The following is a 26,762-nucleotide window of genomic DNA, read 5'->3' as shown; positions in this document are numbered from 1 at the left end:
CCAACTGCTCATCAGAGCTGATCGTTTGCAAAAAAAAAAAAAGACTACAACATTCTGGCCCTGAAACTGCACCAGTTTGTGGCAGTAAAGTCTGCTTTCAGCAAGCAAGAATATTTAAGAGTACATGATGGGTAATAAGGAACTGAAATGGCTAACAAAGAAGAGAGTTGAGTAAAAGTGGCCTGTTGTTGGTGTGAGGCCATGAAAATTGTAGATGGGTGCATGCATTTTAAAGATGACCTAAAAGGGGGTGAACAGAAAAAAAACAGCTTGGAGAAACAGTGGTTGTGCATAAGTATTTGCAGGCTAAGATTTCATTAGCTTCATTTACTTAAGGGAAACTTTGGTACTAGCTTGATCCCAACAAGGTGGTTTCAGAAGCAGGGTATGCTCTGTGTTTGCTCTGGGTGTGGCAGAGTGGTGTGCTGCACAGCCACTTTCAACATAAAAGATCACAACCCCCTCTTAAGAAGACTGTTCTACGTGAGGAAGTTTTGGCTTTTTGCTACGGTGATGAGCACCTCTTTCTGCTCGATTGTCCCTTCCGGTGGCCCAGAATGCTCTCTGTTGCTATCCGTGCTATTCAATATCTCCACAAAACCATTGCATGACAAGCCCAGCACATGGGGCATGCTCCCAAATTGATTCCAATAACATTCAGCAGGTGCTACCAGTAAGTGATGATTATGAGGTAGACCCACTTGTTCCTTTAAGTCCTCGTGGATGAGATTCATGGATGGATAAGATACCTGGCTCTTGATCAGTGCTAGAAAGCCAGCCACTGCTTGTGGGAGTGAGAACTGACACCAAAAAATCTTCTGCGATACACAACATTGAGACTGAGATGCTTAGAAGTGGACCTCTCCAGGAAAGTTAAGACCATAGAAGTAATTTTCTGGAATCCTCCCGTTTTGGGGGGGGGGGAGGGGGTGAAGGCCGACCATCTCAAATGCTTGTGAATACAATATTGATTCACTGGCACTGATTAAACCACTATAATCAGAAGTAAACAGAGCCGCTAGGATAAGAGTCAGTCACAATGGAGATATATATATATATATATATATATATATATATATATATATACATTTTTTTTTTTTATTGTGAAGTGCTTACCAGTCATCACCTACCTATCTTTCTGTGGTGCATGGACCAAGCACAGATTGATTTAGCTTAGTGTGTCTCTTGATGGCACTAATCAAGTACTATGTATTTCACTCCCACCACCTGCCTCCATCTCCTCTATCCCCACACCAGTATGATATATGTTGCTCCTTCTCCCTCCGAGTCTAGGGCGCATTGATTTGTTCTATTCTGCTGTGCAAAAATGTTCCACAAATGTAGTTGTGAAAGTCTGTTTTAAAGAAAAGGGCTCTTTTGAGACTCGTCTTTTCGTGCAGCGAATATCGCGCATCAATCAATTCTTTTGCTTGCAAGAACACAACCTGCAGCTGAACTCTATCCATGACAAGACACAGCAAAGTAAAGTGAATCCTGAAAACCAAAACGACTCCAGTAAATCTAAAATCAAGACAACAGCGAAGCTCCTTTAAGAGCACGCGGTACAGAGTCCATTCAGTGCTTTCAGACATGAGGGCATTTAGGATTTGAAGAAAAAAAAAGAATCATTCGTCATGCTGGCATGTGTAACAGGCAACTATTCGGTCTGCTTTGAAAAAGAGCCCAATCCCCAAAAAGACAAAATATCTAAAAATCCGATTGATATTTTCACGGAAAGCTATATGAGCAATAAACAGTATAGCGTTTCCATTGTGGGACTTTAATCGAGACTGGACCATTTTTTAGCGCCATATTATACAGTGTAACAGGATTTTCACACTGTCTTTTTTTAGCGAATGGCAGTAAACAAGTTGTCAAAACACACAAAGAAGTGATGCAATGAGGTACTCGTTCCATGGAGAGGAACGTCTGGGCTTTACTATATTGTTAGACAATGGGCATGTATTAACCAGAGTGTCCAACTATAACCCTTTTCAGTGTCCTCTGAGATGAAGTAAATTGTGCCTCATATAAAACATGTCAAAAGTTTGTCTGAAGCGAACGTTCTGACATCTATAGACAGTGACCAAATGCCTAATGTATACCCGAGTGTCACCTTCGCATTGCCTGTGCAGTTGATGGCCAACGTCGTTAACTATAGGAAAAGGGTGTTTTTAGGTCACACCTGCAGGCAGCGTGCAAGCGATGTCGCTTGGCAACCATCTGTTTTATCTATTAAAAAAAAACACAATTAATCTCCAACAAGCATAGGCAAAGCCAATAGGTCTTGCCTATGAGAAATATAAAGGCTTTGTTAACTTATTTTGTTTAGCCATGTTGCATAGCAGCGCAGCCACTGTCCCACATGTCTAAGTAAAGAAAATAAAAGTGCTATGACATGATTAGTGCTGGCCAAGTCATGTCGCTTTAGCGACATGGCTTAAAGTTTTAATACAAAATAATGAATAAATAAAAAGCTGTTAAGCGCTGCTGCATTATAGTGCTTTTCTAAAATAACTTTCAGACATGTCGCGCAGCAGTGCTGCTGTACAACATGGCTAAAAACAAATTGACAAAGCCAATAAATCTCATAGGCAAGACCGAATGGCTGTGCCAAAGCTTGTTTAAGTAGAAGATTGACAATGGCTAAAAGAAGGGGTAGGAAAAATATTAAGCAACTTGATTAGGGGCCACCGCCATTGTAGAGAACATGTTATGCTCCCACTCTGAAAAGACTCAATAGTTCAGGTAGAGTTACATTTATCACACTGGTTCTGATCGATCAATCAATCAATCAATCAATCCGTCCACCAGCAGGGGTTTGCTCATTGAGGACAAAGCTGAAGTTCAATTAACATGGACGGCCTTAGAGGTGCTAAGTTAGAGAAGGGCTTGAAAGTATCAAACGCTGAAGAAAACTCCTAGGGGGTGAAACGTTTCAGGTGACTGGAACTAAATGGAGGAAAGAACACCCAGGAGTGGAGGGAGGAAACTAGGATTTATTTATTTAATAAAGTTTTATATAGAGCAAACTTGAACCTAGAGGGTATCAGAGCGCTTTATAGATTAGTTAAATAAGTAGAAAATAGATAACCAACAAACGCTGAAAATGTCCGTTGCAAATCAGGAGTGGGGCAGTGAGTTATAAACCAGTACTTAGACAGTGTGCAAGCCCTGGTTGGAGAACAGGATCAGATCAGTATCCAGAGAATGGGTTTGTATGTTCAGGGTAGAGATTTGTTCATTAAAAGCAGTTTGACTTCTTTTTTTAATGAAGTGATTGAAGGGTTCAGTCTGATTTTAGGAAGCAGGGAGTTCCAGATTCTAGGGGCCAATCCGTGAAAGGATTGGTTGTAGGTTTTCTATTTTTGAAATTTTGAAGGTTTCAACAGTAAGGTGCTGGTGCTTCTAGATGAACTGCCACCGCCGGACAATTCCAGTTCGTCAGCTAGGTACTTTGGTTTATTGAAGTGTAGGGCTTTGTGGGTCATGCAAACAATTTTCATCTGAATCCTTGCCTCATAAGGGAGCTAGTTTAGTGCCTTCAGATCTGGAGTGATGTGGCTGTCCCTTTTCGATCCAGTGATGAGCCTTGCAGCAGAGTTAAGGGATGCCTTTAGTGGAGTCAATTTGGATCTTGGTAGACCACATAGGGTAGCACTCCCATATTCTAATCTGGGGTTAACTAGCGCTTGCACAGCTGATTTAAGGTAGTCGCACGGAAGGAAGGGTTTTATTTTTCTTAGAATACTCATTTGAGAGTTTGCTTCTCTGGTGGCTGAGCTGATGTGCTCTTGCATGTTGAGATTCTTGTCAAGTGTAATTCCTAGTGATATTGTGGAATCTATAATGTGTGGAAGGCATTTGAAAAATGTTCAGTGTTTCATCCAATCTTCGATGTCGAGGGATCTTTTTGATGGGGCAATAAAGAGAAATTCGGTTTTGAGCGAGTTGAGTTTAAGGTGGTTTCTGGTTAGCCAGTTCTTTTTCTTTGGAGAGTTGTGTTGAGTAGAGGGATATCCTCAGGGGAGGAGATGTTAAGGTATAGTTGGTGGTATGTGGTATTGTAAATTGGAAAATTTCAGAATTTTGGTTAGACGCTCAACAAACAGGTTATAGAGAGTAGGTGATATGGTGGACCCCTGGGCGACCCCTAAAGTGACAGGAGTGGTAGTAGACCAGGATTGGTTAACCTTAATTCTTTGAGTTCTGTTGTAAAGAAATTAGGCAAACCAATTGTACTTCAGAGACAAAGCACTGCTGATTTTTTACTAAGGTATGGTTCAGACAGCATCTAGTTTTCTGCTGGTGTCAGGATAACTGAAGGCTTGGGCTGCGACAGAAATCTTTAGGACTTCAGACATTCCTGTCAATACTAACCCTTTTCTGGAAACCTTTCCACGTATGACAGAGAAATACTTGCAAAGCAGGGCAAATACTTGCAAAGCAGGGCAAAAATGTGCACAATTCCACATAACACTACACAAACGATGCAGAGTCAAATTGTTTTAATTACTCTGGTCAACTTTACATTCTACACACACTTCTAATCACAAATGGGATTTAAGTCACCTTATCAATGTAACCACTTCCATACACCGCTCAACAAAACTAAAAAAGTCAAAGTGACGCAAGGTATGTAAGCTTTCCTAACAACATGAGTCAGAAAAAGAACCTCATCTTTGGGGATTGGAAGCTGGAGGGTATGAAATAGCAGGCAGAACATACAGACTGTGAAACTTGAAGTGGGAAAGGTAGGAGAGCAGTACATTTCAAAGGAACCAACTCAAACGGGCCAAGTACACAGAGAGCGTGCAAGAAGTGTAGAGCCTATACAGCAAATGTGGTGCAAAAGACAATGGGCCAGCACCACACTAGAGAAACGTCTCTGGAGGAAAGAAAGGTTGCATTACACTACAATACCTACTTGAGAGAGGAACTTGTACTTGTTTGTATTTGTGGTCCTAGCACTTGAGATGTGTAGCTTGCTGCCATTTATACATTTTTCAGAAATTCATGTGTGATTCGGATAGTGTTTTGAGCCCTTTATCGAGCTTCAAATGAGTCCACAGCCTTCTTCTGCAGTGAATTGCAGACTTACTGAGGCAGCATAGGATAGGTTCAAGAGCACAGGCTGTCTAGGCCATGCAGCCATGGTATGAAGATAATCTTTTAAAACACGGATGAAGGTCTATCTCACCAAAGCAATTGTCCCTAATTTCCACTAACGCCAATCTGTACGAAAGTGAGCCCTCTCCACTTGGTCTCCCTCCTTTAAACTACCAAAATTGGACGCTGCAGGCTGAAGTACTGATTATTAAAGTAAGGCGGGAAAACCTGCCTGTCCCTTCAGCCACCCTGGGCTGAGGATTCATAGCACATGGGGGCTGGGACAGGGAAACTTCAAAAACCTAACTAGAGAGTGGTGAATAGCCCATCAATCACTGGTCACTTACTGCAGAGCTAGCCCTAGGTTCCTCACTCTGAAGACAGCAGAGCTGGCTTTCACTTGCAAAACACAAGAAAACAAGCCCTTGCTAAGAGCACCAAACCCTCGCTCAGGGCAGACAAGGGTTATAGCCACGCTACCCGTCCCTTGACACAGACAGAAAAAATAATTCAACTAAATTATCCCTGGTAACCCCTTAATCAAGAGGTAAGCCCAGAGGCTTGGGTGAGCAGAGGATTCTCAGCTTCCGAGGCCATGGGAAGAGCACTGCCTGGGGCAGGGTGGAAGCCGTGCACTGTTTTGCCTTGCAATGCTGCTGTTGTCACACAACAAGCATTAATAGCGGCCTAGAGAGGCTTCCGCGGCCCAGCCAGTCTAAAGCCTCCTTATTCGGTCCAGTGCAGCCCATAATCGACAGCACCAACTGCAAGACTTTCACCAGATGATTTCATCCAGAGCTGGACCCACCTACCAGCAGCCAGGTCTTACACACTGCCCTCTCCTCCACTGTAATGACCCATCTTCCGATAGGAAACAAGCCCCTAGAAACAGTGGCTTGGTTACTTCAGCCTACAGCCTGACCCCAGCAGCCGCTGGCCCTCACCCATTTGTCTGATAATTGTGTCTTCTTCCTCTCTTGTACCTTGCTCTTCTGACTCCTACAGCAAAATGCACGATCCTTCCTTGACAGAAATATTAAAAGTGGGAATGTGCTTGGTGCATTTGTGGACCTTTGGTTCTACCTGCCATGCAATGAAACTTGGCTAGATCGTGTAGAAGAATATGTGGTCTTGTGCTTGTATTTAGACCAATTGAAGTTGTCATATATCCCTAGACGCAAGCCAACACTAAACGGACAAAGAAGAAATGTAATGCACTTGTTTGTTGGAAATTTGCTGAAGCCTGAAATGTACGAATCAGCAGGGTGGTGACCACACAATTCCCAGAGGCTGGGTGCTTTTGTACTAGAGCCCTTTGAATTGTATTTAAAAATCAACAATTTGGTGGCGTTGCTCACTTAGCACCTCAGATCTACATGCATGGAACACACTGAGGAGGTGGGTACATTTTTTCCAGACATGAACGCTGAGGCATTGAGAGTGCAGTTTATTGGTGCACAAGGGTTCTGTTGCTGCTCTATTGTGGGCCAAACGAGGAATACATTCACATCACACAGAGAAATGTGATGTGGCATTTGAAGGGTGGACCAAATATCTATTCCACGCGCCTTCTGAAGACGGGATATGAAAAGTGTCCTGCAGAGTGATAAAGCAGGGTGGAGTGAACTTACCCAGACTCAGAGCACCTGAGATGAGGGTTGCTATCACTTACTGACGCTTACACATACTTTTGCTTTCTTTGCTTTTTTGTTGCGGGGCGTAGTCCTCTTTCGATTTCCTTGCTGAGACGTCTGTAAGTCCCATGTTTGCTGACATTTGTTTTCCATGTTTTATCTGTAGTTGTTCACTCTGGGATATTGAGTACCCCGAGCAAGACGCTAGTGAGAGCGGTTCCTTAGCAGACACGTGCCTGCTGTTTAACCGCATGCGCGCTGCGGCTATTTTTGCGCTACGCTGCTTTTTTCAAAAAGCCGCGTTACATGACGAGCTCAGCTCGTCATCAGCGTGCGAGCGGCGCAACTGATGACGAGCTGAGCTCGTCATCAGCGCCGAAGGGGTTAAGGTAGGATATCCTGGTGATGGGTTCGGCACACTGTCTCTTTCGAGTTTTGGTACATGGTAAAAGTGCCGCGAGCCTGCGTTTATTATTTCCCCCTAGATTTTTGTTCCTTAATAGCATTTTTCACATGTGTGAAATCCTACGCTTGGTGCCGCTGGATTGATTTCCAGGATTAAGTGGTCTTGTTTTTGATAAAATTCGGTATGCTTTATTGCATGCTTCTTTTTTTCCCCCTCGTGTGATTAGTTAGTTTATTATTTTTGAATTTCTGGGCACTCTTTTGGATTCTGATCTTTTGGCCTTGTGTATTTAATTTGAATGCACTTTTTTGCACTTATTTGCTCCTTCTGATGCACTCACTGGTCCTTGGTTGGTGACGGAAATGGATTTAGGTGGACTGGGGCACAGAGTAAATGACAGTTTCTTTCTAAAAGGTATACATTGTGTTATATGTGTTTATAGGTTCTTTACCACCATGTCCTGAGGAGGCCAGATTTGTTGGAAGGCCAAAACGAGACCTCGTCGACACTTTCCATAAGGAGGAGTCACAATTTTGAAATGCTATGGGAATTTATTGCCATGGACACATCCTCTGATTTGGGTTCTGTTGAATCACTTGTTGAACCAGTTGTGTCTGACTACCTCGAAGTGTACCCCCTAGACTGAATAGGACACCTAGCTGTTGTTGTAATATTCTTTTGATTGGCTGAAGAAGAAATTACCTGTGATTATTTTGTTCTGTATAAATTTTATGTTTTTCTGTTTATATTTGTGGTATATAGTTGTGTACATATGTATGTATATTTGTTTATAGTGAAAAAAATGTGATAAAGAAATGTGCGGAGAATAATTCTGCTGGATTACAATAAATAAAACATGTAATCACGTCCTCACACAGTAGTGATGGTTTGGGTAATTTGATAGTTATAGATCAGTGGACAAGTGACACAAACGATAGGAGAATTTAGAGTCCCCTAATGGATAAATATTTAAATATCTTTTCCTCCTTTTTCCACTTTTCCAGTCTTCTCTATAACTAAATGCAGGACAACTCACTGAGGGTGTAAAATTGTCTGACGAAAGCGGCTGGCCATCCTAAATGCTTACACATTCCGCAGTGAGATGGCGTCACAGCCACAATCCTGCAGCAATTTGGATGGGCCACAGCCATGGTCACCACCCCCTTGTAGGTCAGTACTGAATGTCAAGTTTCCTTGCCTTTTTATCATTCACTCCATTCTCGTAATGTGGCTTCCATTTGCTATGTATGCTAGCTTTTTCCTTGAGGTGTTCTGCTTAAATTCAACATTACAACATTGCACTAGTTGTGGGGAGCTGCTGCCCCCCCCCCCCTCCCCAGCACCGACCCCGGGTGTTCCTGGCCATTCCTGCACATATACCTAGGTCCACGGCTCATGTCTGTGGCCCACTAAACGTTAGTGACTCTATCCAAAGTTCTTGCTAGCTTTTGAAGTCTGGTAAAAGATCTAATAATGATGGCATATGAAGGAGTCTCCATTTCAGGGTTCTTCTAAACCTCCCTTAGTATGTCAGAAACAGTTTAATTCGACATTGGTAGTGACTATACGGTCAACTTTTATGCAGGTGCCGATGATTTCTGTGTTATGGTAATTGTTGAATGACTGGATAGACCCTTGACATGTTTACAGGGCATGATGACTGAGTGCATCATGATTCTAAACTCCTCCTGATATACTCGTCCTGTGGTCTCTCTCAGAGCTTAACGCCAAGCTAGCAACACGAACTCTCTTATCATGTATGCCCGATTGGGATTGGTGGGTTTTCCCTGTCATTTTGTCAGTGGGGAAAGGTTCAAGCTTTTGGGCCGTGTATCTGTGCTATGACTCACAAGCTCTCGTGGTGCTATCTGGGATACTTCCTTGCTTAGGATACTGCAAAGGCCCACTGCTTCACCATATCTTGAACTGCCAGAAAAATAAAAGGGATTTAAACACGACCCTGATGCCCAACGTAGTATCAACACAACCCTAAGCCTGATATTATTTCTTTAAATATACTTCCAACCTATAGGTCCAGAAACAATTAACTACATTCGAATAACAATGAAACAAATGGCACCATTCCCCAATCTAATTTGGTGCTGGATTCTGGTCCCCAGTTTCTCTGCACTTGTCTGGAGTGGGAAACTGAGTCCTAAATCAGGTGGACGGGAAACAACTTTTACAACACAGTCATTACCACATATCCATTACCACCCATATGCTTTTACCTTACTAATTTTTAGTACACATATACCGTTACCATGCATGCCTTTACAACAAAAATGTAAGTATTTCGCAGGTAAGTGTTAAGTTAAAGTGTTAAGTTATTAGGGAAGGGCGTTTAAGGGTTTAGGGATGGGTGAGGGTATTGGATTGCTAGGGTATTTTTAGGGTGGGTGAGGGCATTTGGGTGAAGGGTAATTTTAGGGTTTACCGTGGGTAAAGCTATTTGGGTGGCAAGGGTATTTTTAGGGTTGGTAAAGGTGTTTGGGTGGAAAGGGTATTTTTAGGGTTTAGGGTGGGTAAAGGTATTTGGGCGTCTAAGGTAATTTTAGGGTATAAGGTTGGTAAGGGTATATGGATGGTAAAGGTGTTTTTAAGGTTTAGAGTGGGTAAGGGTATTGGTTGGAAATTATATTTTTAGGTTTTATGGTGGGTAAGGGTATTGGGTGGCAGTGGTATTTTTGGGAAGGGGATTTGGGTGGCAAGGGTAATTCTAGGGTATAGGGTGGTTAAGGGTATTTCAGTGGCAAGGGTACCTTTAGGGTGGGTAATGGTAATTTTATGGTTGGTAAGGGTATTTGGGTGGTAAGCGTATTTTTAGAGTTTAAGAGGGTATGGGTATTTGTGTGACAATGGTATTTTTAGGGTGGTTGGCAAGGATATATTTAGGGTGGATTAGGGTATTTAGGTGGCACGAGTATGTTTAGGGTTGGTAAGGGTATAGGAGGTAAGAATGGATTTAGGGGTGGTTTAGTTTAGTTTTGGAGGGGAGGTCAATATTGTAAAATGTATATGTACATATACATACATATATAAAGCCTTATACTTACCTGCAAAAAAGTTATATATTCGCTGTAAAGGCATGCGTAGTAAAAGCCTATGTGTGGTAAAAATGTGCGCGGTAAATAGGCATATGCGTGGTAATAAGACGTGTTGTAACGGCATATGTGGTAATGGCATGCGTGGTTCCGTCATACATCCGGAGTTGACACTTTTGTACAGGAAGCCCTTAAGGCAATCAGACATTCACTTGGGGCCAAGGAACAGAAGAAAAGTCAAACCATTAAAAAACGGTGCTCTGCTACAACAGTGCGAAGAAGTTAGACGTACTGACGCATGTCTAGGTTGGGAGAATGAAGCTAGGAGTAGATAAGATGTCAGAAATCCTTAACGAAATATTGTTTTTGCAACATTGAAGTATTGATTGGTTTCATGCGGGAGTATAATTTTATTACATACTCATCCTATCTTTCTCTCTCAAGAAAACGCTACATCTAGCTGGTCTTGTGGGAAGAACAGTGAGACATCCAGATTCTGCATCCAAAAGGACAAACCAAGGACAGCTTTCACTCACATAGGTTATTCAATAGGGTGCAAGATTCCTCCCCATACAAAAAACATGTACAAACAGAAAAAAGTATATTGAACATGATCATAAATATAACCTTTTATCTAACTGCACAAAACCAACAATCAAGAGACAAAGCAAGAGTACAAGTCGAACTTCAACTAGGAATTCTTTTTGGGACAATGTTTCCCGAGACTTCTTGTGAATTCCTTTACAGAAACACAGGAAGGGAAGCTGGACGTCTTACTGTAGGGAATACACTGCCTGGCCCCATCAACATTATTCCAGCAGGACTATTCCAATTCATATCGAGGAAGTAGACCTATGCAGACTTCTGTACAAACTGTAGACTTCTTATCAAACTTAGCAAAGGGAAATACCAGATTTGTCATTTAGAGCTGTATCATTCTCAGAAATTTGAAACTGTTGTTAATGCCTCCATGTGGCTAAACGAGCCTGGAAATAACACAAATCAAAGAAGGGTACGAGGGTCCTCTTCAGTCAGGAACCAAGAATGTCTTGGGAGAGAGTATCTCCGACTGGACCAAAAATACATAGATTATGAACATTGTACACCAGTTCTTTGTTTCACTCAAGTCAACAAACTCGTATCAACTGTATTCACACGCAGATACGCAGAGCACACCCAAATCTCCAGATGAGAGCCCTATCACCCAAACAAGAATGCAACTGGAGAGCGGAAAGATGCAACACGTGAAATCACATTTTCATGGCCCGTTTTAGAATGCCAACAAAAGCTGCTATTTCGGAATGTATGTTAGAATGCATGTGAAAACACTATGTTGGAGAATGTCACCATCGAAGAACGTGTGCGGGCAATTTGGATGCCTTCCCTCAACTGTGCACATTGAACGTGATCTGCAGCCCATGAATTCCTGTCCAAATTATGAGACAAAGATACAGCCCATTCACATGCCAATCAAGCAGACTGCAACCGCCTCTGTTAAATGGGATGAGAAAAAGATATTTAGGTTGAAGACTACTCACCTATATTGGGGTGATTCAAAACCTTCATTATTCGTACTTCACGGAAGAGCTGAAACAACAAAAACAAGAGCATGTCAGACGTAGTTTTCAGGCTATGCAATTTACAATAAACAAGCAGGCTTTTATTTATTTCTTTTTTTAAATAAGGCAACTAAAGTTACAAAACGGGATTGCGGGCTCAAAAATAGATTTATTTCTTGACCATGGGCAAAAGATGTGTACAGAAGTTCATAACGGGCAATGGCATCAATGAGAGGTATAATCTCTGCAGAGCAAAAGGATTCCAGCCAGAGAACGCCAAAGCATTAAGCAGTTAGGTACCTGTACCATCATTCTTCACTGCAGAAAGCTCTACCATGCTTCCGTTTCCCATTACCCTTAACCTAAGCAAAAAGCATGGCTAAAGACAACAGGTCTCGCCTTTGGGATCAACTGGTTTTTAATGAAGGTGTACAGCATACTCGATGTTGTGCATAATGGCTAAAGAAGCGGGTTTTTTCTTTTTAAAGCCTTTAACACAGCTGCTCGTGTAATTTTGCAGGCACGCACAACACACTTGCATGCACCTACACAATTATGTGGGCACAGTAATTTTTCTTTATTTGCCAAACTGAGCTGGATTAGAAGATAAAAACCAAAATGTGCAAAAGTGTTTTTTCTCCCCTTTAAACAGATGGGGGCAGCAATACGGGAAGTGCAAGCAACACAGGGGTCTGTGTGAGTGGAAGCAAAACTGAGTGCATGAGGGGGAGAAAAGCAGCTACACAAGAGAAATATGGAGATCAAAGGGAAGAAAGTAAACAGGCGAGCGAGAGCAACGTGGAGCTGGGGGAGAAGCACAATGGAGAAAAAGCAATGTGGGGTAGAAATAACAGGGCGAGCGCATCACAAAGGGGCATAGAAGGAGAATCACATCCTGTGAGAGAGAGCAACACAGCACAGAGAGGGAGAAGAGAAACACTAGAAAGATCTGGAAAACACATACGCTCTCATGGAATGCGTAATAGAAAAGAAAACAAGCATTTACAATGCAACGGTTTTGCCTTTGTAAAAGTTAGAGCTATTGGCATTGTAAATGACAAATTTTTTATTTATGTGTTCGTTTTGAAAACAGATAAATAAATGGCATTGTCATTTACAATGGCAATAGCCTAATCTCTCGCAAATGCCACACACACACCCACAGAGAGCCCCCCCACACAGAGCCCCTCCACACAGAGCCTCCCCACACACACACACAGGGCCCCCCCCACACAGAGCCCCCCCACACACACCCACACAGAGCCCCCCACACACACCCACACAGAGCCCCCCCACACACTGCGAGCCCCCCCCACACACAGAGCACCCCCTCACACTGCGAGCCCCCCCACACACTGCGAGCCCCCATCCACACGCTGCGAGCCCCCATCCACACGCTGCGAGCCCCCATCCACACACTGCGAGCCCCTAGAGAGTAAAATACATAGGGCCTGTGCAATGAGTAAACAACACCAACTCCCCCCCCCCCCCTTCCAGAAAGATGCCACGGAGGTGTTATCTGTTAGCAAATACCCCGGATCGAACCAGAGACCGTGGCTCTAAAGGAAAACGCTTTCCTTGGCTTTGCTACACTTGAATTTTCCAAATCCCTATGATTTAGGTGATGTAACAATAATGGTGGCACGCCTCCCCCCTGCCCCCACTGCTACGGGCTACCCAGGTCTGAGGGACGCACAATGCAGTATACTACTGTCGCAAGAGGTGTAATATATCGTGGCAGATAATCCCGGCCACCTCTGCTGGCCACGAGTCAAGCAGAGCTTCCCGACAGCAGGTTGCTCACGAGTTAGCACTCAAGGCAAGTATCAGGTAACAGGACACTTTGTTGTGTGTACACGCCTGTCCTCCCGCACCACGAACACAAATGATCGAGTAAAGCAGCACTGTGACACGTCACGCTGCTCCCTGTGAGTGCTAGGTCGTGGGGTGCCGCCCAGGCGTTATAGCCATGAAGGAACTAACGTGGGAAAGGGGGAGGGGGGGCGGAGGGGGAGGGTGCAAAGCAGAAGACAGACTGAAAATGTGGGGCGTATACAACAGATGGAAGGGGCAAAGGAGAGTGGGAGAATGGTGGGAGAAAGGGGTGACATGTTAAGACAACAGGCAGATGGTGTTAAAAGTGGACTCGGTCAGAAAGAGAAGAAGGCTGATAGGGGTGCTGTAGACGGAGGGTGGGGGTTCACTTGAAGCAGGAATAAATAATACAGGGAGTAGAGGGTACTATCTGAAATTAATGGGTGAATACCTGAAAGCGGGGTGAGATTATTTATATGACGAGAATTAGGGTGCAAGGTGCGACGGGCTGAGAGCGGGGGAAAGATTCCATGCTGGGAGTGCGGATGGCCCTGAGAAACGGTAATTAGAGCATGGCAGGCTGAGAAAAGGGGCAGTTTACAACCTCTGAGAGAGACGAAGATGTGGGGTGACAAACAAAGTGTGGGGCGTGAATAGCGGTATCAAGCTTAGAGGGAGGGGTGAGGAGATGCTAACAAATGGGCACAACGATGATCTACAAATAAAAGGACACGACGGGGTGGGCATGCTGAACCTGAGAGAAGGGGGAAAGCGGAACGGACACACGGGGAGGGGGCGGAACGGCACAGACGACATGACGGGGTGGGCATGCTGAACCTGAGAGAAGGGGGAAAGCGGAACGGACACATGGGGAGGGGGCGGAACGGCACAGACGACATGAGAGGTGGGCGGGGGGCTCACGGACAGCGGGAGGGGGGAGGGAACGGCAGCACTCACCTCGACTTCCTCCAGCGGCGGTCAGCCGCGTAATGGGAAAAACAAACAAATTTAAAAAAAAACGAAACTCCGCCCACCGCCGCGATGACGACATCGCAGAGGCGGAGAGGGAAAAAATCTCGGGAACGCCCCCGAATCTGGTCCGGCCTTGACGGACAGATCCGGCTCCCAATGGCTAGCCTCCATTTATGGAGCTAGCCAATGGGAGGAGGGGGCGGATACCCGACCCCACAGAGCAAAGCATAAGATTTTGCTAGCGCATGCGTACTTCGTACGCATTGCCAAGCAAAACCTAAAAATGAAGGACTTGTAATTCGGAAGTGAAATAAAGATTTTAATCGATTCAGACTTCAGAGTTCTTTACTTTGTGACGCACAGATGACAAATATTCGCTGAAACACGCTTTCCACAAATGATCGTTTGTCTGCTGTATAGTTTTATCAGTGAAACTGTATGGAAAGTCAGTGGCCAATTTAATGGAGAATGTGCTGTACGTCACTGTGATTGACAGGGCGCTACTGCGCCATCTTTTAGTGATGGATTTGCGACTGGATGCTCCAAAATCCCAAACCATCCCTCTCATACTGAGTGGGCGTGGCTCATTCGTGTTCTAAGTGTGATTCTTGGATTGTTCACGATCATTTCAGTGATGTAACATTGACGGCTGCTCCCTACGCTCTGAAAATTGCCTACAGTTTGCACACCACTGGTCCTTTTTCAACAAATGTGACATTTGCAGCAAAAGAAAGCACAGGACGCAACAGGTTGATAGGCTGGGACATGCCATGTGACATCAAGGCGCCTAGAGTCTGATTCGAGCGCCGTGCAACCACACCTGTGCACCTACTGCACATACCAGGGTGACACCCAGGGGCCCACTACATGCCACCGGCTCCGCGGCACCCCGCACTAACACGTGGACGTCATGGATGGCGCTCGTGCGCCACTCCTGGCTACTACAGCCTTCGAGGCACCTTACATTCGGGGCCACTGTAATGACGTGTGTGATTGTGAGTGCGGTACGTTTCCTGCATGGTTACATTTGCATTCGCTTGCAGCATATTTCATCATATGTGGAATAATGAAAAGAGTTCAACCAAAAAGTTTCAAAATGTAATATAACAAATATTACAAAACCGAGCATTGGGAAAGCCAACGGGTCTGGCTTTCCGTCCATGTCTGCCCACGATAGAGAGAGAGAAAACAAGAGAGAAAGATGGAGGGAGAGCGCAGGAGGAAAGAGAGGAAAAGGACGAGAAAGACAGAGAGAGCCAGAGAGGGAGAGAGAGGAGAAAGATGGAGGGAAAGGAGAAATGAGAGAGAGAAGGGACCGACAGAGCAGGGGGTGATAGGTTAGATAGAGATGGCGCGAAAGTTACAGAGCATGTGACAGACAGAGGAGAGAGAGAGGGGCGTGTCAGTATGACAGAGGGCAGCGAATGAGAGAGACGAACAGCCTGCCAGAGAGAGGGTGTTAGTGGGGATGGAGTAACAGATGGCGAGAGAGAGAGAGAGAGAGAGAGAGAGAGGAGAAAGATGGAGGGAAAGGAGAAATGAGAGAGAGTAGGGACCGTCAGAGCAGGGGGTGATAGGCGAGAGATGGCGCGAGAGTCACAGAGCATGTGACAGACAGAGGGGAGAGAAAGGGGGGAGTATCAGTGAGACAGAGGTCAGCCAATGAGAGAGAAGAACAGTCTGCCAGAGAGAGGGTGTCAGTGTGGATAGACTAACAGATGGTGAGAGAGAGAAAGAGAGAGAGAGAGAGAGACATAGGGAGGAGAAGTGGCACGTGTAAAGAAAGCTGGTGAGAGGGGAAGATGGAGAGAAGTGAGAGGGGCAGGAGAGAGTGATGGTGTAAGAAAGGAGTGCGAGAGGGAGAGGAGAGAGTAAGGTGGTCTATCTCCATAGCCCTTCGGAATCTGGTGTAGACAGAAGCTGTGCACACAGGCTCGTGGGGCCTTCGTCGCCCCCTCGGTCTGCTGGGCACGTGCTGAGAACCCAGAGGGTCCTGAAAGAATGGGCCTTTCGACTCAGCACAGTGAGCACCTACGCAGACGTCATCACCTGAGAAATCTCATCAGACGAAGAAACAGGACGCGAGGGAGCTAGAAAAGCAGAGAGGTCAAGAGGAATGCAAAGAGGCGCTTTATGACGAAAGAAACACTCTCCCTTATTCTTTAAGCCAAGTACTAATGAAAGTGTGAAACCCGACTGCCCAGTCTTCACTACAGGGGGAAACAACACAGAGGCATACAGCACGCAGACCAGAGCTACGAGTGAATGTTTAACTGAACGCGACCACACGCCACACACCTACAGACAATGCAAGCAAACGAGGGGGGGCACAGAGGAGGAGTCAAGGAGGCAACACGTGGTGAGAGCAGCAAATGACAACACAAACTCCCACGTAAAGACGGGTTGTTTCTCCAGCTAGTCGGCTAGACACGCATTTCAGCATGCTTTTTAACATGTACATGGGCAAAAAAACATAAAATAAGGAGCCCGGTGGGAGCTTGCGGGTATCGGCCTTGTTGCTTTAGAATCTAAAAGAAATATTGGGGTTCTCATCTACATACTGTTCACCTCGAAACAACAGCACGTGAGGCGTGAGCTCACTCACCTGGAATGTTACCCCGTTCGCACACCAGCGGCGGTCTGCCGCGTAATGGGAAAAACAAACAAAAAAAAAATAAATGAAACTCCGCCCACCGCCGCGATGACGACATCGCAGAGGCGGAGAGGGAAAAAATCTCGGGAACGCCCCCGAATCTGGTCCGGCCTTGACGGACATATCCGGCTCCCAATGGCTAGCCTCCATTTATGGAGCTAGCCAATGGGAGCAGGGGGCGAGTAGGGGGCGAGTCCCTGTTCCCCACTGCAAGACATAAGATTTTGCTAGCGCATGCGTACTTCGTACGCATTTGCCAAGCAAAACCTAAAAAGTGGTTTCCCAACAGGGAGCAGTGGACAGAAAAAAATGATGCCGGGGAAAGAAATACATAAGATGGACAAGGCATGCCATTGAACAAGAAGCAGACAAAAAAGTGACTGTAAAGCAAAACAATGGTAATAAGCAAAGCACAGCTTTATATACTAATGGCAACTAAATCTTATCAGAGCATTAGAGGGTAAAAGGCCAACAAATCTATTATCTAAAAGGTTTGGGAACTGTAATTCAAGCACCAAGGAAGGACACCTACCAATCTATAATCCACAAGATTTGGCTTTTTAATTAAAGCGCAAGTGGTTGAGGCCTACAAGTCTAAAAACCTAAAAAGCAACAAGTGCGGCATAATTATTCTGCTAAACCTAATGAAACATGGCTATCCCTTCTATACTCCAAACATGAAGAATGCCCCCACGCCTCTACTCTACAAGCTCGGACTTCCTTTATTTAAGCCTAGTTAAAGAAGGCTCATAAATCAATGTTCTCTGCAAACAAGCAGACTGACGTTTCACTCCACAGCATGATGGCAGGGCTTAACTCAGCTATATCTTCTACAGCTAAACCATCTCAAGCCAGCATGAAGCAAACATTTTTAAAGGAAGCAAACCTACCAATATTCTCTACAATAAAATAATGCAAGGCTCCACAAATCCATCCCCAACGCTAAAAGGTACGTCTGCCTTACCCCTCTATAGGCATACAATCCCAGACTTACAAATCCAAGCACAATTGACAACGTGTCCATCTATATGCTCATCTGGCAAAGAACACTTTTATACATATAGATTTTAAAATTGATTTTCGTTTTTTCATGCAACAAACAGGGAAGTAAGTAAATGTAAATAAAAGCAACGGGTGCTGAAGAGGGAGGAAATATATACAGTTGGTGACGGTCTTAAAACCAATTGAGTAATCAATACCATTCCCCAAATCAATTTCCGCGCTGTAATGATTCCCCTAGAGAAACCGTGCGTTTCACGTTAGGAAATACGCGCTGTAATGATTCCCCTAGAGAAACCGTGCGTTTCACGTTAGGAAATATGATACCAGCGTTAGATGTGCTTGCACCCCCAAATCAGGACTACAATTTGTAGCTTCGTAGGAGTGCGCTTGACGTCATCTGGTGTCATGCAGAATCCCCTTGATGCATGTTCGAAATAATATATATTTTCAACAATTATCTTGATATCTCACCTAACCGCTAGATGGCGAAATAACACAGAGCATGGAATTTGAAACAGCCTTAAACTACAAAACATATCCATTTTATGTTGGAGATTAAAAAGGGTCCTGCACAATTTCAGCTGTTTAATTATCTAGGCTTAATGGGCCGTGATCAGTTAAATCTTCATGACCGCCACCTATATGCAACCTAAGTTAGACAGGAAGGACTCCTTTAGAGAGGTCCTGTCCCTGCAGCTCTCAGTCTACTGTCCAAGACCTATTGTGTACAATAATAATACTCCGACTCTGGATCGAACATTGCTTATTTTTTGGCTTGTCGGCTTCATGTAAGGATTATAAATAAGGCGAACATGTTCGATCTGTGTTCTTGGAACATATGGCCAATGCCCCATCAACCCAGCTTCTTGCATTTGAGGTCTTGGCACCACTAATCTGTATCACAGGAAGTGCATCACGAACTAACCGCCCTGCTGCAGAAGGATGTTCGCTCTTCCACGGCCGCGCGATCTCATATCTATAGGTGTAGTCTTCCTCCAATCACAGAAGGTATTTGCCCACGGAAGAATAATTTACCCGCCTTCTGCCAGTCTATGATAAGTATAGTCCCTTGTCGCATATTTCTTCATTATTTGTCGTGCAACTGGTGAACGTGAAGTGACTGCAGAAGAAACACCCATTCCAGTGCGAAACGGATTTTTCTTCACTAGTAAAGCCACTCGGGCCCTGTGCGTAACAGCTGCAGAGGACTGTGTTGCATATATGTACCTTGAAGAAGAATGCCCAGGAACCGCAAGTCAATCAGAACACACTGCAGCCTCGTCGGGGTGCGAAGCTCTATACAAAATCTACAATATTGTGCATAACCCCTTATAAGTCTGCGGCACAGTGTTCCAATAAATTGTCTTGTTTCCGGTTGAATGGCAATATGATTCAGAATGATACAAGGCGACTTCCCCTGGGGTTTTAAAGGCATAAAGAAAGAAAACTACAAGATAACCTTGGGCAAAAAATACAGACACTAAGGTAAGTTTTAGGTCTTAACGGGACATGCTTTTAAAAGACAACTAACTTTGGTGCATGGGCACAAGAAATGCCAGGCAGGTAGCCTGCACCTGAATTGTCACATCAGCACCTGCTTGCACCCCTCAGTTGTAGGCAGCATCAAACCTACAGCATCAAGTAAAGATGCAAATTCAACTATACTCTTTATGCCTTCCTAGACCGAGTACAAGTAATGTGGATAGAGTAGACATATTACTGATTCAAGCCAAGATAAGAGACGTTAACAAAATAAAAATAGTCCCCAACTAGGCAACCACACACAATCTCTCACACTAAGTTATAGCATGATGCCCAAACAGGTTCAGAAGTGGAGGCAAGGTGTGGGAAAATGGGCATGACCATCTAGTGCTGGGATAGTGAATACAGTCTCTGCAACCTATAAAGTAGACGCCGTTCCAGTAAAATAAAATGAATCGAATTTTCACTTTTGGGTGGGGGTGAGAGAAGACTATGTTCAGGGGGTTATGTTCAGGATCAGCGCCCCTCACTTGCAACAAGAGGCATAAGCATGTTCCTTGAGTGGTTACAAACACCCGGAGGCTCCTATCCAATTTTCCTGTTAGACCTGTGGAAAATGGAAAGAATCGGGTAAAGAGCCGAGTACACAGGAAGGAGAATACATGAGCGATGAATCCTTCCCACCTTAAGTGTCCAGATTATACTTGTTGTATCTTTTGATCTTCATAGAGTAGCAGGTACACCTCAATCTGCATACATCAAATTAGTGTGGGGTACTGAAGAGATGAACTAGTACTTTCCTTCGTAGCCCTCTTTCTGGTAGAGACTATCTAGCCACAGATTCTTCACCTTTTGAATATTCTCAGGTGTCAAACTGGATCCGGAAACTTTTTTTGTAGTACCTCTGCGGGGCCGAAGGTGACGCCATGCAGCTTCGCACAGACGCCGTTCTGCTCCATTAGTGAAAAGCAGGGTCTCTAAAGCCGCACTCCTGCACAAGGACGTCGGTTGGTTTCAAGACTGTACGTGGCTACATAAGTGGAGCCCCAAAAACAAAATTGGTATATCTGTGTGCAGATTCCTAGGCTTGACATTTTATTAGGACTTATCACAAAACAGGGAAGATGGGAGGGTCAGTGTGGAATCTGCGGCTAGACAGTCTCTACCAGAAAGAGGGCTACCAAAGGCAAGCAACTTGTGCTTCTGAAAGGCTACAAGCCGTAGATTCCTCACCTTTTGAATAGATACCAAAGTGGTACCTATTAGGAGGAGGAACTAACAGTGGGCTCAACCCAGAAAGTCCTGCTGGACCAAGCAGGCAAAATGCCTCTCTCGCCCTCTCCCGCAAAACTGCTGGGTTTTCTGCTGGGAAGGGACAGGCTGGCGGTAAGGAACGCCTCGTCTGTGACCACGAAAGGAACACTGGAAGTGCTGCTGGTGAGGCTGGGTAGAAAGGCCCAGGGAGCAAACGGTAGCCCTAGTCTTCTTGAAGCGTTGAAGGGCATAATCAGCCTTGTCCTCGAACAGGCGATATTCACCAAGCATGTTAATTAGGAAGGACCTGATATCGCCCAAGAACCCAGTTGAACATAGAAAAGCATAACGACGAATGGCAACACAGGTGTCTATAGCCCATCTGGCACAGTCGGTGGTGGTCCAAGCCACAACTAACTTGGCTGCATCATGGCCATCCCGACTGGCCTGACACAGAACAGGTTAAAGGTCTTCTTGATCACCTCTGAGTACTTCAGCCACCAAGTCCAAGCAGGCATGATTATAGCAGCCTACAAGAAGAGGCTTATACCAAATGTCTCCACTCACTTAGATTCCCTGTTAAGGGGGTGGTGGGAATATTGTTGGGGTTGGGCAGGCTGTTGGTGCAGCGACAAAAAGGCTGGGTCGGCTAGAGCAGAGCAATGGCCTCTGGCAATTTGCCAGTTAAGTGGAGGGCTGGTAGAAGACTTAGCCAAAGCCCCAAAGCCCCTAGTAGAGTGTCCGTCAAGGCTTTATTAGAGGGTAAGAGAGGCTCAAAAACAGTCTGGTCAGCCTGCAGGACTTCCGTCAGGACATTGGGTTTCACCTTTATAGTGGAGGGCTAGAAGTCGAGTACCTTGGCCGCCTTATGCATAACAAGGGTGTAGGACAGAAATGCCTAAATGGCCAGGCCAGGAGGAGATGTAAGAGCTAACTCTGGGGAAGTGTTCGGCCCACTAGCATCTTGCACGTTCACCTAACAATTGTGATTGGCATAGGGCTGAGTAAACTAATCACCCTTGGTCAGGGTCGGTTCCAAAAAGAGAATGTAAGTGACTGCAGTCTGCCTAGTGGTAAAGCAAGTGTAGAATCCTCTGTCAGATTCAGCTGGGATGTCACTCAAATTCAGACCGGCATTGGAAAATGTAAATCGGGTAAGTCTGAAACGGAGTTTACATACCAGGTCTTGGACTGGGTATGGGGAACATGGGCAGAGTCGGTACTGCAGCGGAGGGCGGAATCAACACAAACGGTCCAGCTGGCACCAATGGCAACCTGCCTGGGGTAATACAGGTGGTAAGCCTCTCAGCTCCATGGGGCTCAAAGGCGCGCCAGAGGGAGTCGGTAGAGATACAAAGTACTGAGCAAAACTCTGATTTGGCACAACATGGCTGATGGCCCTGGAAACTCGCGCCTTGCCAGAACAAGCTACGGAATCGTGTTCGAAGTTGGCTGACTTCAGGAGCAGGACCACTGATGCTGCCCATGGTGCAGAGGAGAGCAACTCCACTTCTACTGCTTATATTTCTAATGCTTACCTACGGGTCTGGAGCATGACGAAGACCGGCCTCAAGAGTGGCTCAACTTTGACTCCAGGAACGGGAGTGGGAATTAGCTTTAAACTCAGAGCAGGACTTGGAGCAGTATCAGTGCTGTGTCTTCTTGGCGACGTAACGTTTGCCTCATCTTCCCGGATGGCCCATGGGTTACTTGACGCACAGTCTCCGCGGGTCTTGGAGTCATGGCTCGACCCTAGACACCATAGGCAAACCTGGTGTTGATCGGTCATAGAAATCTTTTTGCAACCGTCCTTACAAGGCTTGAAACCTCTCGTCTTAGGGTGTGACATCCCTTGCACACTGTTCATAATGTGGGAGAAAATATCGACCAAAAGTCTGAGACACGAGAGAAGCTTAAGATCCAAAATCTACAGACGCAGAAATAAAGGAACTGATGTCAATGCTTAGTAATACCGCCTTTATATAAAGCGGACTGGCGCCAGTGCAGAGCCGCACAGCAAAACCTTCAGGCATACAGAGGTAGTTCAAAAAAAGTATACTTGTTAAAGGGTCAAACCAAGCCGGCCGACAAACCACTCCCAGAGCAGTCTAACTTACAAGTAGAAACACTGAGGTGACTGTTCAAACAGTTGGTGAATGAAGCAAGGCACATTAGGTTGGCTCGGGACAAATACACGACCATGAATTAGACTCAGTTCTAGGGCCCATTTGACTTGCACACTACTTCCGTGCCAGGGCATGTTCTTCCATCAGCTCCCATCTCTTAATGCAGTTTTGTAAAGAAAACATAAAAACAATTGTAACATTGCATGGGTGCACATTGAAGTTTCAGTTCAAAATAAACGTCCAATAAAAAAGTTAACGCGTTCAGTGGATTGCAGCGAGTTAAAGATCAAAGATGCGCCCCACTCTGAAACTAAATCAAGAGAAAAATCCCCAACACCTTATGTGACCCATCTGTCTTCTTAATCTAGCTTATTGCTAATGTTGATCCCCAGGCCTCCTACTGAAATAGTTATGTTAGGAGAGTTAAGATATTCTAGTGAATATTATCAAATCAAAAATTGCTCGGCTTTCCTTGCATTTAACTCATCTCAAAAGAAAACAAATGTCATACTTTTAACCCGTGTACTTTTGTATGCTTTAGAACAATTCTACAGATTTTCTGTCTGTGGCCCTTTTTTGATGAACACATTAGGTTTATAAAGTCCCTTTGAGGAAGAAAGAGGTTTTGTAAAGTGACAAGTGATGCGTTTATTAAACATTAAATCCGGACTGAGTTATGGAAAGAGAATAAGGCACAAATCGGTGACATTTCATACATAACGAGAGAATGAAGGAGCGCTCTTGTGGCTGAATTACAAACAGATGACAGGTGCATTGGCTCAAATTTTAACTTCTACTTGGCTTCCTTGTGGGATCCTGATTTAACATTACTTCTCCAACTATTACTATCAGGTACTTTCTTGTAGGTACGGCACAGTGGGGTAAATAATATAATGTATTAATATTAATTTGAAAAGAATATGTATTCAAAAAACTTTTTTTTTAATTTCAATATTTCAGTCTATGAAGGTCATATGCTCCAAAAATTACACAATAGTTCTGATGGCTCTACTTATCCTCTCAAGCCAAGCACCTGCTTCAGGTGTTGTTCGGTTCTCGCTAAGAGTTTTGTAGCCTCCTCAAATCAATCAAATAGCTAAGATAGCACCCCCGACAGTCACCGATGTGGTTTCTATGCTTATGGGATCCCCAAGATGTGGTGTCCACCTGTATTCACGCACTGAACCCCGTCTTGGATGGACAGGGGTCCATTTAGCTCTGATTAAGAAGACAAGTTACAGACTCTGATACTCGTAGAATGGTAAACGAGAAAATAGGAATGTATATATTGAGAAAAACCCAAGATACCCATACCAAACTTAGGCACTGCCGTACTGCATAGATGCCATATGCACTGATGGCTAAACTACAGAAATGCGCCTATATAAGTATGCAAAATAATCTCAGGATGCACTGGGACCTGAAAACATGTAATGTCATGTAAGAAATGTCAAGTATCGACCCAAGCACAGCCAACACTGCTTTCCCTCGTTACAATGCGTGCACAAAACTCAAAACATCCTAAAGTTGCGTGATCTGAGAGTAAACCTATGATGGAAGCAACCGATACAACCCACTCCAGCTAGACAGAACCGTGGTAAACAAGCTGGACAGCATAAAGCAAAGAAAGCCAGAATATGTGAGTTACTACCCACAAAGCCAATGGTAAGCAACGGGCGGAATGAATTCCTAGGTCAGCTTCCTAAATGTCACCATGCTGTCTTTAGCAAACCAGACAGCTGCCCTGTCTGGTAGACTGCGATCTGAACAGCGATGACTTCTGCGCCGCCACAAACAAGCCCGGTGGCACATTTCCTTCAAATTCACAGGGTTCATAAATACTATCCGACGGAAACAATAGGCATTGAGGATGGCCAAGAGCGGTTTCTGTCAGAAAACTAAAATAAGCAGCACTTCTAATTATTACGCAATCGAGGGATGAATAGGCAACAACGAGTTCGCAGCAGCTGCTGTTCCTAAATGACAGAGGTTTGCAGTGAGCTTTACAAACCACGTCCCCGTCTTCCGCTCATCGAAGGGGAGGTGCACTGAAGATCAGAGTACAGAACTCGGTGTAAACAGGAAACGTTCCAGGCGCAAACATGCCAGTGACTCAGTGCGGGCACCCATCATTAGCCTGGTCTAAAGCTTTCTTTTATAATTAAAGGGGCCGGAGTAACGACTGAGAACAGGATGATGGATGCAGACTTGTTCAAAGTTACAAATTTAGAAGCGAAACCCTCGAGTTTTCCAGAAGCTCCCTGTCTAGAGGTGTGACGGATGGAGCAATCTAGCTAGAAAGCCAGCCCCGGGCATGGCTGTTCTGTTCGTTGGGCGAGCCCAAGGGGTGTCTGGCTAAAGTCAAATGTCTGTTCTGGTCTTTGCTACGGGTTTAGTTTCAAAGATGGCCTATGGTTGGTCCGTGACACTGACCTGCAGTCCTCCACTGGCACCTTGCTGAACAACTGAGCTGCAGTAATGCAATTTGTCCATGGCTCAACTATGAAACATGCGTTTTGAAATCCACAGAAATTGCAGTTTAGAGGAGGTGCGCTGGACGACAGTGGAAGAACAAGCTACTTCCAGTCAGTAACATTATTTCTGGTGGATATTCTGGCTGCAAATTCCTCACCTTGTGAAAGTTCCTAAGCACTAGACTGGATCTGAAGTTGTGCTTCTGCGCGCCTGTAGGAGATGTGCGACTGCACACGGACTCCGTTCTGCAAAACGCATGGGGAGCCGCATAACAGAACAGTTTATATACTTTGATATCAGTTTCTTCTTAAAGCATGTTCTTGCCCTCATATGCTCGTCGGCGAATTGGAAGAACCAGTGAAATAAGTTTCTAAACAGACCTTTTCAAATGGAAATCAAGACCATTCCACATAACAGGGGCAGTGATAAATCTGTGGTTAGATAGAGTATCCACCAGAAAGAGCATGACCTACGTCCTACGGTAAATAAATTGTTCTTCTGACGGATACTGCTAACCGCAGATGGCGCACTTTGTAAATAGAAACCAAAGCAGCCCCTCCCAGGTTGGTAGGTCTGTGAAATGTCAGAGTAAAAGTACCTGTGGACTGAACAATCAAGACAATAGTGCTTCATGAATGTATGTACTAAAGCCCATGTACTTGCTGGACAGATATCCAATTAAGTGTAATCGGGTAACCCTCAGAACCTGGGCGGGTAATTAAACAAAAAACAATGGTTCTGTTGGAAAGGGCATGTCAATTGAACATGGTACTTAATCGATGGATGTAAACATATATCTCACAAATGATATATATATACAAATAGTAATAAGCACTTAGGCACATGGCTATTAAGTGATTTTCCAGAATCAGACGATTTTACCATCAGCTGGGATTAGAACCCAAGTCACAGGTTCAAGCCAATTCAGGCATTAGATCAGAAAAGTAAAATAAAGACTGAACCATCTTTAAATTTTAAAAGAAGCTTGAATTTGTTTCTTTTTTTATGGGTCATAAGTTGTGCGAGTCACAAGATGGGTCTTTCGACGGCTAGGCTCATACATTTGCTTTTGCAGTACAGTCACCAGTTTGAATTAGCCATCTCCCAAGTTTATTCAGGAAAGCCCAAGTGTAACCGGCTAATTATACTGTAAGGCAGCACTTTATGGAAAGATTCATGCTGGCATTTCATCTGTACATAGCTTGAATACAGACAGCAGCTACTGGCATGG

General features: G+C 44.7%; 1 protein-coding gene across 18 annotated transcripts in view; it reads right to left on the bottom strand.

The window, feature by feature from the left end:
• The window catches only part of MARK2 (microtubule affinity regulating kinase 2), a 668,807-nt gene that overhangs the window by 293,641 nt on the left and 348,404 nt on the right, over window positions 1-26,762 (bottom strand). For all 18 annotated transcript variants that reach the window (XM_078660523.1, XM_078660536.1, XM_078660526.1 and 15 more), the window contains one exon: window positions 11,732-11,780. In XM_078660523.1, the coding sequence (XP_078516649.1) occupies window positions 11,732-11,780 (49 nt within the window). The remainder of the gene's footprint in view (window positions 1-11,731; window positions 11,781-26,762) is intronic.

The sequence above is a fragment of the Lissotriton helveticus genome, chromosome 9, assembly GCF_964261635.1.
Source record: "Lissotriton helveticus chromosome 9, aLisHel1.1, whole genome shotgun sequence".
NCBI classification, from domain to species: Eukaryota; Metazoa; Chordata; class Amphibia; order Caudata; family Salamandridae; genus Lissotriton; species Lissotriton helveticus.
This window is presented reverse-complemented; position numbering and strand designations above follow the sequence as displayed.